The sequence below is a fragment of the Takifugu rubripes genome, chromosome 3 (genome assembly GCF_901000725.2).
Source record: "Takifugu rubripes chromosome 3, fTakRub1.2, whole genome shotgun sequence".
Lineage (NCBI taxonomy): Eukaryota > Metazoa > Chordata > Actinopteri > Tetraodontiformes > Tetraodontidae > Takifugu > Takifugu rubripes.
The window spans coordinates 13,153,919-13,169,328 of NC_042287.1; the positions used below are offsets into that span (position 1 = coordinate 13,153,919).

Sequence of the window (15,410 nt, forward strand, 5' to 3'; positions counted from 1 at the left end):
TAACGCGGGGTTCGCTGGTTCCGAATCCTCGACCCGGTCTCCGCTTGTGTCCACGGACCGTCTAATATAGACGGAAGCGTGAATTCGCACGTCTCCGAAAATTGTTATTACGCTTCCCGTGAAGCAAAAAGGGGGGGGGACGAGGCTTACCTATTTCATCGCGGCGATGAGTCCGAAACAACCCACAGGCAGAGTTGGCAGGTCCGGTTCGAACCACCTCGCTAACGTTAGCCGACCATCCACAATAAAAAAAAAGGGTGGACTTTAAACAAACCCCAATTTTGTCAAATAAAGCAGCACACAATAGTGCCCGTTGGTGGAAATCAAGTGAAACAAAAGTACCAGTTAAATAATCAGACAGATATTAAGTTATATGGATCTCAGTCCGAATCCTCGCATCCCTCTCCAGCGGACAGGACGGCCGACGGAGGCGCGTCTCTTCGTGGCTCCTCCGGAGCTGCAGGTCGGGACCGATGTGAGACTCGGGAGGGGTTTTTTTTGTTCGCCGCTCGCTTTCTGGGCGTTTAGCTGATTTCGCTTGTCATTTTATCCCTCCGGTGGATTAATACGGCGGTACGACGGAGGCACATCAGCGTGTTCCCCATTCAGCTGAGTGGCTTCCACGCCCCTGGTAACGACCGGAGCGGCCGTCCAATAACACGGCGCGCTGGGACACCGCGGCTGAGCCTGCTTATTCTGCTGCACCGGCCGGCAGCTCCAGCCCCACACGGGGTGTCTCACGCGATAAAACACGGCAAATGCGATGGAAAAATGCGACCAAAAGTATCGTTGTTAAATAAGGTGTATCACGTTTGTACCGGCGCGTTGAATTCTCGCTGTTTTATTTTGCTTATTTGCAGTTGTCTGCACGTAAAGCCACGAAGGGATGTTTCTTTGTATAGTCCGCAGCGTGCTAAAACCCGTCTCTTCCGCTGCAATAAGAAACTTTGCGTCTCAGCTGAGGTGCAGCAGCATATGCAATGCAACGTGATGAATAGCATCCGTGGCTGCAGGGGATGCAGGGCTGAGGGGAGGCTGTGCAAAGCTTTTCATAAGTAGAAGAGATTAAAGAAAAAATACTGTTGGGGTCGATAGAACTGGCATTTGTAAGTGTGATTTGTAACACCCAGGATCAAAGTGAATCAATTTTAATCTCAGCTATTGAAAACAACAGAAAATTTCAACAAGCATAAAGATGTTCTCATCTTTTCTTTTCTTTTTTGGGGGGGGGGGGGGGGGGGTCAATGCAACACTTGTGCAATACAGGCTTACATTATTATTGATCTTTGCGGTAATTTCTGAAAGCCTTCTGTGGTTTATGTCATCTAAATGAGGTGCAGATATACAGCACAGTATAAAAACATCTGAGGTTCATCTGCAGGTGTGCTAAGTGGGTGACAGTCTGGATCTGTCGAGGAATGAAGCATTATTAGAACCTGGGGACCTTAGAAATAATGACTGTGCTCCTTTGTTTTCACTTGAGTGGCTAAAGTACATACACACACACACACGCGCGCAGTTTTCATTTTTTTTACGTAATGTCATCCTCACAACTTGACCAGATTGCTGCAGGACAAGTAGCTTTTATTGTGTTTTGTGTGGTGATTGAAGTTGCCATTTGATGCTTAATTTGAAAGCAATTAGCTTCAGATTTTTACGGGCTGTGGAAATGGCCTTCACCACCTCATCTCCATATAGACTGGCACAATCCGATTTCAGATAAATGTGAGCATTTGTGCTCGAAGGAGGATGGAGGAGGAAGCGAGATATACCCTGACAGATTAAGTTACTTCAGAGCCAACTGATACAGAATGTAATACCTCAATAAAACAAGCAATTGCTCTCGTTTACAATGTGTTTCCCACATTGGGAGTCTGTTTGACTACAATCAATCCGTGGCTGTTCTGCAGCGTGAATGTCCAACTGCACGGGCCTGTGTGTGCAGACTTTCCACGAGTCTTTAAGATGTGATTCCCTTGATTTTTCGCTTTGATCAAAGATATTTTTCTCACTCACGACCTCACCACCATAGAAGCGTGTTTGCGTTGCACTGTGTAAGGCTGTAAAACTAAAAGCCCTACTGAGAATCGCGGAAATTAGATTTGCCGCCGGGTCGATCCTCATCTGGAGGCGGGCCAGAGTTTGATGTGAGTGAAGAGAGGAAGGCCGCTGATGGTTCATGATGGATGGAGGGGAAAGAAGTGCTGACTTGTGGGGGGGGGACAAAAGGTGAGGAAACACACCAGCACACTTTTATGGATGCAAGGTCATTAGTGTTCTTTGCGATGCTGCTCAACAGCAGCAGTTCGTTAGACTAAATAATGAATATGGGGTCTTCTGGAGTGTGGGTTTTGCTTCTGCAAAGAGAGGAAAGGATGTGATCTTTATGATCACTTGTTTTTGCATTTCACAACAGGTTTGGCTGTTATCTGATGCACGAACAGCTGAGCAGTGGCTGCTGTTCTCTCTGTTCGCTTTGTCTCTAACTTTAGGATTCATCCCCGCATGACTGGGAGTATCAACTCATTTGTGTCACATTTGTTTCTACAGTGAGCTGTTTCACACAGAAAAGCTGAAATTACCTGCATGAACCTCTTCCAGACTGGCTCTCAGGATCTTTTGTACTGGGTTGTGATAATGTATTAATCAAAATATTATTATTTGACTGGTTTTGTTTCAAGGTATGCATTTTTTATGCCTTTCAGTGGTGTAACAAAGATAAAGGAAAGCAAGTTGAATGAGTTCATGTCTTTAGCTTGGTAGCACTCTTAGCTAATACCAGACTATTAATGCTTTCAATTTCATTTAGGATTACAGTTTTGGGTTCAGGCTTTGGCATTTAGAGGCCATATCCCTTTCAAAGTCTGCATTGAAATGACATGATTTAACTAAAAGGTATGTACTTTATGATAGGAATTAATGCAAATGCTCAAATCCCAATTTAAATCATTCTGAAAAACATATTGAAGATGCTAAAGAAAATATGTGAATATAAAGGAAGGCAAATATTCTGTTTTTATATATTAAGTGATTTTCTGATTCAAACGGCTTTTCTACCCCTTTTTAATCCCTCCTGTCAATCGTCTTCAGTCACTCTCTCTTCCATGTGTTTGAAATTCAGAGGAAACAGTTGACAAAGCACTGAAAACAATAGTAAGCAAGGGGCAGCCGACTTACCGAAAAGCTTTTATTTCAGAAGTCCATCACTTGCAGTCTGACTACATGTTTTTACCCAGTAACCTCACAGCAAGCATTATGTCACGGCGGTCTATTGACTTATGGATAAAAGGCTTGTCTTTGAAAAGGCTGTGTGACTGTGTGAGAGCAGAATAGCTGACTGTGACACATCAGCAGCGTGCACACTTTTGTGGCATTTGGCACAAGTCACCGTCCGAGTGGTAAAGCCACTTCGTTCCTCTAAAATGCGGAAAAGCGTGTTTTGATTCCTTGTTGTGGGTACAGCCACATGCCGCCACGGTCCTGAGTGAAACAGATACGGAGGAATTCGCTTTTGCAAATGTTGACAGGAAATCTCAGCAGTGTTCACACATCCCTTTGCCAAATTAAGAAAAATTATGAGGTGAGACGCCAGACGCAGGAGTACTTTTCCCGTTCAAAATATGCAATCAATCTCATTTTTGCCAATTCTGGCCAGGACAGAGGTAAGAACCAGTTCAGTGGTTTGGTTAATCCCTGGAAAGTGAAGTTTCTTGTGTCTGCAGGAGTGTGCAGGGACAGAAAGGCAAGAATTCTTGGGTTTAAAAGTGCATGAAGAGTCGGAGCAAAACATTCCTATTCTGATTTTTATATCGGGATAGATTGTATTTATTTACTGGCAGACTGTTTTAACATCCGCTTGACCCGACATGTTTGCCTCTGTGCAGAGTCCACTGGAATGGCACTCACACACACACACACACACACACACACACACACACACACACACACACAAACAAACAAACACTTGCACGCATGCACACATGCTAGGTCTGGCTATGTGTGTGTGTATGTGTGTGTGTTATATAACCACAGCCCACACAAAAATCGATGCATTATAGAATTTTACCTAAAGTTTTCCTGAAAGCTTCCATGACGTAAGATACACACACACACACACACACACACACACACACACATACACACACACTCCTCCCTCCTCACACAGTGAAATAATGGAAATTCTAACAGAATACATTTTACTTCCAAGAAAAAAAATGTCTCAGAGTTGAATTAATGAAATTCCATAGCTTCCAGTTGCAGTAAGTCAAGCCGCTTGTTTGACAGGATCTGACTGAGACATCCGCCCCCCAGGACAGAGAAAAGAGCATGAGCCTCCATCCTTATGTCGCTGGTTAATTGTAACTATTTTACATATTTAGAGAAACAGACGAAGTGACGGTGAGAAAATGCTGCGACTAATGTGCTTATGTTGACATTTAATTGCTCCGCATCCCCCTCTTTTATTCCCCTGCTCTGGTTGTTGAGGACGCCCGTCTGTAATGGCCCCTTTTGCTCATTTGTTCAGAGAGATCAGAAGGTCGTCACCAGCGGTGCACAGGACGCGCACGTTGCTGCTGGTCATGTTGACACATTCTGTGTGGAAGCAACAGCACTCTTTATTATCAGGGGCATCCTCAACTAAAATTCTGTTCTCTCTGGTCATGCTTCTTTTTTTATAAATCCCATCATGCATTGCAAGTGCTATGCACATGAAGAAAACAGCTGAAGGCCTTTGGACATTTCTGCTCTCTGACAACTTTTATGTTTCATCCTTCAGACATTAAGCTATGACTGGCCTGTTGGATCATGACAAACCATCCTCTGTTGGACTGTAACCACGGTGACGAGGCCTAATCCTCCAGCGGGTCATTATTCATGAGGTTTTGGTTCTTCTGGGAATCCAACAAGGGAGGTTATTTAATTTCTGTGCTGTGTGCAGAGCAGCAGCGTTGGCTTTGCTTTTAATTATCTCACTTTTCTTGCAGCCAACGTGTGTGGAGACAGGTGACGTGGCAGAAAAACAAAGGTATTATTGTGAAATCAAAGGTCAGAGACAGAATACGTTTAGACTGGCCTAAGACATGTGAGTTTGAGGGAACCGATGGGAGTTCAGGGAGCATGCTGGAACACCATTTTGCCCCCACAACCCCCAACCCCCCCCCCCCCCAATTGTCTCTGCCAGAAAATCAAACCCGTTTCATTCTCATCTCTCTTTTCATTTCTTCATTTTCTTTCGCCGCTCTGACCCCCGCCTCATTGGAATCAACTCTGACTAATGGAGCCAGTGATGCATGATGTGAGTGGCCTACATACCATCAACCCCACAACCCCAATACACCCCTCCCACTCCTCAGTACACACAGCCAGCCAGGGGGGTCTTTACAGCGTTTAACCTTTGGTAGCTATATGACTACTTACACGGGTATATAGAGATCTGCAGTGACCTTTAACCTCAGCTCACTCACATTGAGGTATTTACTTGAAAAAGACCCTTTTCTTCCACTTTATAAATAGTTCAGACATTTAAATGACTGTAAATGAGAAGTGAATACAGCTTCCCTTGTTCACTTCACTGTTTTATTTTTGTTCTGTTTATTTCTGTGTTTAATTCTAGACAAAACAAAATGCACAAAGCTCCATCACTGACTGCCTGATCTGGATGTTAGCGAAGCTCTGTGTTCAGTCTAAATTATATCTGTAATTATTCTTTATCATTTGGCCGGCCTCAGCTGTTTGAACATGCCTAATCTGAGTATTTATGACCTCTGTGTGTTCTGATTCTTCTCTTCCTGGACAGTTTTCAAAGGTCGTCTCAGCCATCATCTTAAGGACCACGAGTGTGTACATGTGCCACAGTTTGGACAACACCTCTTTAGAATTTTATAGAACAAAAATATATGAGTGCTTTCTGATATTATTTTGGTCACAACTCATGGGAGGTAAATTACTTTCTCTTGACTAAATTATATTTGATTTATAAGTTTGCACATGTTAAGAAGCAAAAAATAAATTCTCTCAAACAGAAATTATATAGAGATGTTTGGAACATGTTACAAACAGAAGCAACGGCTAAATTTCTGGATGATCAGACAAAATTAAATGTTATTTTTGGAGCCATGATTGAGGGCCAATGAACACACTTGAGTTAATAAAATTAACAAGTCCAGTAATGACAAAAATAGTCACATCTGTTGTTTTATTTCCCTCTTCAAAGTTTTCACTTCTCTACCCTCTGTGAACTCAGTGAACTCCCTGAACCCAATAATAAATATGTAATAAATTGTGGTTGTTTGTAAGGCTTTGGCTCGAATCCCAGAGTAATGCAGTGGAACTTTGATGAGACCTTTGCTGAGTGCATTTGTCTATTGTTGTGTTTTATTCCACCAGTTGCCCCCACTCCACTGGAATCTAAATGATGTGAGCAAACACCATCGAAGGCTTGACCACCAATATAGTTTTTTAATAGCAATAGCAGCTGTCAACATCTCGGCACAGTCTTTAAAACCACAAATCAAACCACAGGAGCTAGTGATGTTGACTGGCTTTCTCTTCTCTGATCTCTCCATACAAAACTGGCATTTTCTCTCCTCCCTTAGTGTGCATTGTGCTTCAATAGACATCCCCGTGGTCAGCATGTTTTGGGTCATCTCCTCTTCTGCCCTTTAGAATCCCCCTACCTGACCTACAGACACACTGACCTCTCTCGTCTCTCAGAGAAATTTCCATGGCGAAACTATTTTGTTTGTTTACCGGAACATCGTGTTTTCTAGGGCTAAATGGGGGGGGGGGGGGGGTCTCGCCGTGACCGGATCAGCCAAGTAAACAACACATTTGCTTCCATAAATGGAAAGTGGAACCAACAAGGGTCAACTGCTCATGACCTCACCTGCCCCCCCCTTCCCCCCAGGAACACGGTCAAGGCCAAATCTCCGGCTCTACTCTTTACTGCCGAGGAGGGCCTACTTTTTATTAGCACCCGCGTTGTCTTTCTTCCACAGGATGTGCCACGGCACACCGATCCGCCTCTGCTTGTTTAACGACCTCACCGAGCCATCTGTTCCCATTTACAGACCTAACATTCAATTACGACAATGTTTGGTTGTGCCACGGCTCTGTGCTACGAGCCAAGCTGCGCAGTCTCTGTGGCTCTCTGGACTTGCAGCTGGTGACACCACAGCAGGACAGACCCCGGCACAACCACTCGTTAGCAGTGAAGTCCTAATTAGACTGTGTTCTGACAGTGACATTGAAAAACTAATTTCAGATCATTCAGGCTTGGCTCCAGTGTAGGTATAAAGCCTAGTGCACATACAGTATATCTGTAATTTATTTTGCACCAGTCTCACAAATCACCTTTAAGATGACAAACTTGCGTCATTGTCTCCACCACAACTTTTTCTGGTAACCGTGGAAACTGCCAGATAAGCTCAGACAGATTCCTAACACATACATCTCCCCTCAGGTCTGCAGACTGATGAAGCATATAAATGTATGGAGGCCGGGCCCAGTGTCTGGTTGTGTGAAGTGATGCTTTTAATAGCACTTGAATATAGACGCCATTACTGACACCAGACAATTAGCCCCCCGCAACAACTCTCTTTTAACACCTTCTGTCTCTTTGCAGATAAGAGGAAGAAAGAGAATCATGGTGCACTGTGATGCAGAACCACAAACCATTTCTGCTATAGTGATTTCCTTCCTATTGATCATCACAGCTCATGTTTGATAGGGCTTCAGTGGTGCACGACATGAGATGCACTCAATCTGCAAATAAGTCTGTTGACGAAAGCATTTAAAGTAGCACTTAACTGAACGAGACTCATTTGTTCAATCGATGCGCTGTATTTGTCATTATCAATTGATACTTGCTTTCATATAATTGTTAAAGCACTCACAATGTATTCAAATGTGATTAACGACATGAAGTGGAGGCGCCCCCTAGTGGTTCTATTGTTGCGATAAGTGGACACAAATCTAACTCATAACAGCAATATTTTAGCATAGAGCCATTATGGTTAGTAGGAATAAACGCTAAACATATGTTTTGAATCAAAATTTAAATTAAAAAAATATGTTAAAAACCAAATACTGTTTACTGGAAAAAATTTTGCAAAATAAGCCATGCTGAAGTATGAGCCTTTTTAAAAGACAATGAATAAATGAATGAATGATCAATCATTTAGAATCACTGTCTGCTTCTATTGGAATGAAAAGTGTGTAACTGTTCAGACATATGGAAGTGAGGCACAGCAAAGAGGACATTTTTGGTCATTGCTTTTTTTTTTTTTCTTTCCAAAGGACCTGTGCCTTATTTCCACAGTTTCCCATAAGTGCCTCATTTTTTCTTCTTTCTGAAGTCAGCATACAAAATGAGCACATCTTTGCTAAGTGCGGCTGCAGAACAGTGAAGAAATGGACCGGAGCACATCAGTGTCTCCCTCTCTGTGGGCAGAAAGAACACACATGTGAAGCTTTGTGGGGGAAAGTGGCTCAGAGATGGAAAACACAAGTAGAGTGGAGAAACTGACAGACAGGACTGAGAACAGCATCAGGCTGTGGTACTCACCATTGTAATAGTAGAGTATTACTACGGCAACTATAAAAGTGAAACAGCTCAGGAAGAAAAATGGCCCTAAAAAGCAAAAGAAAATGTCCTCGTGAATGATTTGTTTTAGATTAGTAAGTAATGCAACATTATTAAACAAGTTTGTCAATTTTAGTGTGGAAAAGCTGTTTAAACTATCTGCATTCATGTTATTTATTAGCAAAAGGCTGTTAAGCATTTTCAAATAAGTAAATAAATTCTGCTGAAACTATTAAATAAAACAGATCTGCATTAGAAGCTAAATAAAAGTAAAAGATTCGAGTGTAAAAAGCCAGCTAGCATATAAATGAAAAGCTACTGTGTCACAACATCACGGATGACCCATATTCTGGTGGCACACCTTTGACCCCCTGGATGTCTCCCCCATCAACTGTTCAAAGGAATGCAGGGCAGAGGAAATGGGTTTGAAAGGGGTGTTTGCACGTGAGCTGAGCTGACCCACAAAGCCCGCATTCAACAGGCTGCTAAATGGTGAGACGATGGAGAAGAGAGGTGGGCCCCACATTGTGATTCTGGGGGTTATAGGGTTCAGCAGGCAAAGAGCGCTACAGGCTTAGCTGGGAAGCAATGACCGTGCAAAAGCCGCAACATTAAAGTTTTCTTTTTTGCTGTATTTTAAAACGCAAGGTATGGTAGTTTTACATTTTGCTTTTAAATGTTAGTTATATTTATGAATGCAGAACAGAGAAAATGATCATTTTCATTCCCAACTAGTGCAAGGATTGAAAGCATTCCCAAATACAGCTAAAGTTATCTCAGCAGAGTCACTGTTGAACGAAACTGGCTGCAACGTCCTGCCCAGTAAATCTTTTATGCACCTGGATTGAAAATGAGTGCCACTAATAAAGCAATAAAAGCAGCCTGTGATGCTCTGCTGAGGAGGGTTTATAACCTGTTGATAGGACGTACCTCTGTCATTCAGCCGCTCTGGGTAAATTTCCACATTGCAAATCCACTGTGAAGCCTCCGTCTCTAAAAATGACAGTTACATTTATTTAAGGATACAAACCACAAGTATTTAACACCACTGTGATGTGTTTCACCTGTAGCCATGACTGAATAAATAAAATGCTGCTATTTATTTGCTAATTCCCAAAAGTTGGTATGATTCTGAACCAACCGTGGTTCAAACTAAGTGTTTTCAATGATTAAAAAAGAGTGCTGGGGCCTGTGTTTACCTCTTTGTAAGACCCTTGTTGGCAGGCTAGTGTAGACATCCTCGGCCTGAAGGTGAAGTCCTCTGTAGAATTCTTCACATGCCTCCTCACCCTCCCCACAGAGATGTTTCAGCAGCTCTCCCAGACGCACGTTGGTGGCAACGCTCAAGTTCCTGAACTACAAGAGCAAACACGGCTGATGGAACCGCTTCAGCTCGGCCCATTTATTGTACTCAACAGTCTCAGATACTAATAGTAGTGACCCTGTGAGCTTCTTTGTCACTGAGTATCTGTGGGTAGGTCCTGTTCAGCTGCAGCACCAACTTGTCGACCAGCTCAGTATCCATCCTCTCATCTGAGCACAGGAACTGGGCGTCCATCCGCAGGCATTCATGGTGACTGTCAAAGTCTACAGCCAAAGAAGAGCAAGAGAAAAAGTTTTGGCACACTTTAATTCCACCCTCCTCAACCTAAAAGTTTCCTGTGACCCTGAGCAATTACAGCATGACATCTTTGGTAATCAGGTCTTGTTCTAAAAATACACAACTAAGAGGTTTACTCATCTATTCAGATGCACTGCTGCTCCAGGAACGTTCAACTTTCAACTGTAGACTGACAGCGTTTGAAAAACCCATTTTTGGATAAGTAAAAATACTTTTCCATGGCGATTTTCTTCCATTCATCTCACATATGTGCAGTCATGGCTGCTTTTAGCTACTAAAATGTTCAACGCGGGGGCATTCACGCTATTCAAAATGGTTTTAAGCGGAACTTGGACCAAATTTAAATCTTAATTTGGCAAACAGAAAGAACATTTACGTCAATCTTTAAGCAGAATGAAAACTTTAAGAGGTTTATTAAGCAACATGCAGAATATCAAGAGAGTCGTTTGTAGATGTTGTATACAGATTATCAACACCCAAATGCCACGGATGTGAAGCCAATATGCATTTTAATTACAATACAATAAAATAACTGTTTATATAAGAGGCGGCGCGTCCACGCGTAAAGCAGCGCGCACCCAGCGATGTGGTTAAATTACAATCTTAAATCATTTCAGAGTACCTTACCGCTTCTTCACAAACCTGTCATCAGTTGAACTGACCGTCTTTTCCACCAGCAGCATGCCAGAAACCGTCCTGACCCCCTCGGAGTGGAAGCCTGTCCGGTTACATCAGCGCGCTGCGCCGCTCGCAACCACATGACTGACCTCAGGTCAGCAGCGTGCAGACAGAGAGCTGACCGGCGGATTAACGGTGCATCTGCTAAAGCTTTCTCCAGCAAATACTACAGAGGCTTTCACACTTCGTCCATTCACGTAACGTCTGCTCCGGGTCACTAGTCACGATTTCCTTTTTCTGACAGTCTACAAAATAATCATCTTTCTATTGGGATCAATACATGATTAAAGACAAAAGATGACATAAAATGATCCCAAACAGTCGTTGCACACTCATTATCAGCAAAACTCTTTAATTTAATTACATTCTTTGTAATGTATTTACATTTCCTCATTTGATTTCCAGTCACTTTTCCAGTAAACTGAACTTTCTGTCATTCTGAGGCTAATCAGTGCCACCAGTCTAATGTCTTTATGATAAAATAACTCATTATAAATTAAAATAACTTAATATTGGCTTATTTCTGAACAGATCAATTCTGGCCGTAAAAGCACCACGACGAACTCAAAGCCGGCGTCCTGAAGGCAATTGCCTGGATTCTCCGACAGAGGGCAGTGTTATATTACAGTGCGCAGAAGGCACGTCCCGACCCATCGGCCTGCTTTGCAGACATTAATACAGAACAAAAGCAAGACATTTTACTTGTCACTTCACATACTTCCCTTTTTACGAGGTCTTGCACACCTCCAGTCTGTAAACAGGTTTTATTGGACTGTCCTCACACTCTTATAATCCGTATAGGAAATTCTTTGACAGGGTTTGTATTCACCATCTCGCACCTGTGGGTCGGGCAGCATTGCTGCTGTCCGAGCTGCCACACTGAGCCGAGGTGGTCCAGACCTGCGTTTGGCCGAGGAGGTCCGAAATATTGAGGCGGTCCGAAATATTGAGGCGGCGGGCAACAGATTTGTGAACGTTCTGGGCTTTGCGTTAGCAGCGGCTGAGCGGATTCGTGGCCCCGGAGAGCTGGGGTAGCTGGGCGATATGTGCCCGCGGGGCTGCAATCATACAGAGGGTGGCATCTGTTCAGGGGAAAGACAGCAGCTCATCACCAAATTCTTTGCTTGAACAGGAATGCGCCATGTTAAAAACTCACCTGCAGACTTGCTCGCTGTCACAGGTTGCTGGGTGAGGGGGGTCACACAGTGTGAACACATTATCTTGGCTGTTGTTGTTGTTATTGTTCCTGCCTTTGTGATGGTAATGAGACCTGCTGCTCTCTGGATTCTGAGCCCGCTCCTCGTACTGCCACATGTCAGGCTCCCTTAATATTAAAGCACATTTCTTTTGAAAACAGCCGAGCATCTATGCCAGCAGTATGGTTGATTTGTGTTTTGTGGACTTCTTGGACCAGTGTTTACTTCCCACTCACCTCTCCTCTTTTTTCTTCTCATCTTCTCGGATGCAGTCCAGCAGGCAGCAGGTGACAAAGGCCATGGACATGAGGAGGATGATGGCTGAGCTCACGATGGAGGCCAGAACGGCCACGCGGAACCCGAAGTCCTCGTAACGAGAGAGAGCTGGAGAGCGAGAAAAGGCGGTCGACTGATTTATGGATGTTATTATCAGATAACGCCCTGACAGGTTCTGACATTCGTCATCGTACAACATCAAAAATAAACGCATCAACTTGATGGAGAAGTTTTTCCACTTCTGAGTGTACAAATCCCTCCTCACTTTGATGACTAATTCTGAAAAAGAAAAGCTTCGCTTCCATTTCTCCCCTGTGCGCATTAAAAGCACAACTACCCATGCTCCCACTCCTCAACCTGCATCGCTGTTCCAAAGCAAGTCTTTCCCTCAAGCTATGCGCGACTTTCTCACGTAATTTTGAACCTCAAATATTAGTGCAGTCAAGTAAACCCTCTAAAGTCTTCACGTAGCATTGCCCCTGGACGCGGTGCCTTTCGCATAATGTCCAATATATATTCCATCACTTGAGAATAATAAACTGACAGACAGTTTGCGGATTTGCAGCCACTGCAGCTCAGCAGAAAACCTCAGAAGCATTTCATTTGCACACAAGCACATTTCACTTACAAACAATTAGATCCACAATGCACGGGCACACGGGCGCCCTTCTCTCAGTAATGGCTTTCTGTTTCTGCTTACGTTTACAGTACGTCTCCCCCTTCCAGTAAGTGCTGTTGCTGTCCATGACACACATCATTTCACTCCCCACCAGTCTGTGTTTGGCCGGGCACTGCAGGGAAATGATGGTGCCCACAGTGGTGCCGTTGCCCTGGATGATCCTCTGGGTGCCAAGAGCTGGCAGCGGCACTGGGGAGCACTGAGCCTGAGAGACCCCTAGTAGAAAAAATGAGAGGGCATGAGACCTGTGCACTCTCAAGATGAACTAATGACAGAGAGATGCTCCTTAGCTACGTCTGAGCTCAACCCCTGTGCGAGAAAACAGCAGTGGAACATGGTGCCGCATCACTTACTAAGAGAATCGAAACAGGAAATGTGATAAAAGGTGGGGGGAAAACCCGTGTGGCTGTTGGAGACACAAGCCATCTGGAGGAGGCAAGAGACCTGGTCTGTCAGGCCAGGAGCATAAAAATATCAATTCAGTGCTGGGATGAAAATGAGTGACATTAGTCCAGAAGAAGTGGGAGAATGGGATGGTCAGCTAAGTTAGATCCTGCATGTTCAACTTCTGATTATCCAACACCGGTTTAATATGAGAACATCGGAGATATCCGGACGTCTCTGGACATGAAATGAAGCTCAAATAACGGAACATCAAGCGCGCAACGTAGATGTTCCCGTTTAAACACTGTCAAGGTCAAATGCCTGCAAATGAGAACTTCGTTGGAGTTTCTTTTCCCCTTTTGTCTTTATGTTTCTACACAGCCTCCCTATACCCCTGTGTAAACATAAAGGTCCATCGACATCATCAACATATAATGGGCGAAACTTTTCTGAGCTTGAGGCTTTCACTTCCTTTTAAATCGTTTTCTCTAACGTTATTGATAGAATGATTCTGTCTGCTTGCGTAATAATTCCCGGCCTTTGTCTGATAATCTTTAGGGATGCAATGTTAAAAAAAAGAAAAAAGAATCGTTGCAATTATCAAATTAATCCTACAGAGCAACTGTCGGGAACACGTCGCCGAAACAAGTGCAGCGCTTCCACAAGCGGAAATTCACGCTTATCGTCAATAAACGGTCTGCTTTCTGGTAAAAAAAAATATACAAACAGCAGACATTTGAGTTCAGAATAACTCTAAATAAATCCGAATATAAAGGAAAATATTCGCAACTAAGTGTATAGGAAATAATATTTTCCTCTAATGTTCTTCACCTGACTTCCTCTGGTCGAAGCTGTCATTTCTCCTTGTGAAATCGGTCCTGGACACATCTGTCATAGAAGCAGTTGCCGGCATCCTGATGGACGGACGGACGCGTAGCCCCGGACGCGCTCCTGTTTGTGCGTAAAAACTGCGCTACGCTACTCCTCGGGCGTTGGTGCACAGACTACAGAGCTCAGGAAGTCGTGCGAGGTTCTCCTAAATGAAGGGGGAGCTTCAGTCCACGAGCAACGCATTCACAGCATGATCGAGTCGGCTGGGACAGCGCTCTGCGTGGCTGGCGGCTTCGGGCACGTAATCGCGTAATCAGCAGACGGATGAGAGAGAGAGAGCCTTAGGGGGGGGGGGAGACGAAGTGTTCAGACCCCCGAGTGAAACCACTCTGGATCATGCCAGGTCAGCACGTCTGCAATCAGCGGATGCTCTGTGTGACCATACGACGTAAATCTCTTTAAGGAATACCTCGAAATCAACGGGCTCAACTCCAGGAGCCCGAAATTAAAGACACAGAGATCCAGATAGAACAGCTGCTACATGAAGATGGTGAAGTTTATAACCATGCACCACTACCCGAAGTTACAGTTACAAAAATTAGAAACGGAATTAGAAACAACGAGGTAAACTGGAGTGAGGAAATCGACTTTTTCCTGCACGTATTGAGGGCTGTTGAAGACTGTGAATCATGAAGATACCTGTATGAAACTCTGTCTCAATGCTTCACAGATTAATTAGCAAGTAGTAGAAAATGATAGGCATTAAAAACAGCTACTGCCATCAAAATACCAGTATATGTAGCTTTGGAGGAGAAACCGGTAGAAACTCAAAGCAGTTTTTTGTTCAAAGTAATCTTCTGCTGAAAGAGTGGAGTGGGTCTCCTGTATTTAATGAGTTTTGTTGCCTTCAGACTTGGAGAATAGGGGAGATACATTCAGAGAAAGTAGCCTAAAATGTCTCATCTAATTTGGAGGTTGCTACAGCAACAGATGGCGTGTCGCAGGCTCCGCTGGTACCGGTTGTTACTCAGGCTCTGCCCATATAATGAGTCCTGAAGCAGCCAGTAAAGAACAAATGTAAAGATGATCTAAAGAAAGTGCTGTCATCACGAAATCAACGAACCGCATGAGAGTGTCCGGCCTCATGTGTCCGGGATGCCC

At 43.9% G+C, this 15,410-nt stretch overlaps 3 protein-coding genes and 1 long non-coding RNA gene across 14 annotated transcripts in view; 1 reads left to right on the forward strand and 3 right to left on the reverse strand.

Annotated features, from left to right (window-relative positions):
* Nucleotides 1-1,032, reverse strand: part of LOC101063786 (serine/threonine-protein kinase WNK2) — a 28,365-nt gene extending 27,333 nt beyond the window's left edge. For 3 of the 11 annotated variants that reach the window (XM_029833234.1, XM_029833237.1, XM_029833231.1), the window contains exon 1: nt 151-1,030. The gene's annotated coding sequence lies outside the window, so the exon portion shown is untranslated. Of the gene's footprint in view, nt 1-150 lie in introns of all 11 variants that reach the window. The other 8 variants (XM_029833233.1, XM_029833236.1, XM_029833242.1 and 5 more) reach the window with 6 other exon arrangements.
* LOC115249050 (uncharacterized) lies at nt 351-5,918 on the forward strand. Its single transcript, XR_003887767.1, has 4 exons — nt 351-475; nt 4,778-5,026; nt 5,286-5,296; nt 5,798-5,918. It is a non-coding gene; the product is annotated as an uncharacterized lncRNA (long non-coding RNA).
* On the reverse strand, nt 5,216-11,067 carry LOC105416277 (caspase recruitment domain-containing protein 19-like). Its single transcript, XM_011602578.2, has 6 exons — nt 10,848-11,067; nt 10,026-10,171; nt 9,784-9,940; nt 9,515-9,577; nt 8,567-8,632; nt 5,216-8,442 (listed from the first exon to the last, which is right to left on the reverse strand). The coding sequence occupies exons 1-6, from the start codon at nt 10,963-10,965 to the stop codon at nt 8,336-8,338; spliced, it is 657 nt and encodes a 218-aa protein (XP_011600880.2). The 5' UTR covers nt 10,966-11,067; the 3' UTR covers nt 5,216-8,335.
* A 151-nt stretch (nt 11,068-11,218) lies between these two features.
* Nucleotides 11,219-14,503, reverse strand: susd3 (sushi domain containing 3). Its single transcript, XM_011602579.2, has 5 exons — nt 14,250-14,503; nt 13,056-13,250; nt 12,316-12,463; nt 12,040-12,207; nt 11,219-11,965 (listed from the first exon to the last, which is right to left on the reverse strand). Exons 1-5 carry the CDS (start codon nt 14,329-14,331, stop codon nt 11,662-11,664), a joined length of 897 nt encoding a protein of 298 aa, XP_011600881.1. The 5' UTR covers nt 14,332-14,503; the 3' UTR covers nt 11,219-11,661.
* Nucleotides 14,504-15,410: the final 907 nt, after the last annotated feature.

Coding starts and splice junctions, on each gene's coding strand:
- LOC105416277 (XM_011602578.2), bottom strand. CDS start 10,965: ATGTGGTTGCGAGCGGCGCAGCGCGCTGATGTAACCGGACAGGCTTCC. Junction 8,633..9,514: donor AGAGCGGCTGAATGACAGAG/GTACGTCCTATC, acceptor TTTGCTTTTTAG/GGCCATTTTTCTTCCTGAGC. Junction 8,443..8,566: donor AATACTCTACTATTACAATG/GTGAGTACCACA, acceptor TTCTGCCCACAG/AGAGGGAGACACTGATGTGC.
- susd3 (XM_011602579.2), bottom strand. CDS start 14,331: ATGCCGGCAACTGCTTCTATGACAGATGTGTCCAGGACCGATTTCACA. Junction 12,464..13,055: donor GGGGGAGACGTACTGTAAAC/GTAAGCAGAAAC, acceptor CTCGCTCTCCAG/CTCTCTCTCGTTACGAGGAC. Junction 11,966..12,039: donor GACAGCGAGCAAGTCTGCAG/GTGAGTTTTTAA, acceptor TCCCCTGAACAG/ATGCCACCCTCTGTATGATT.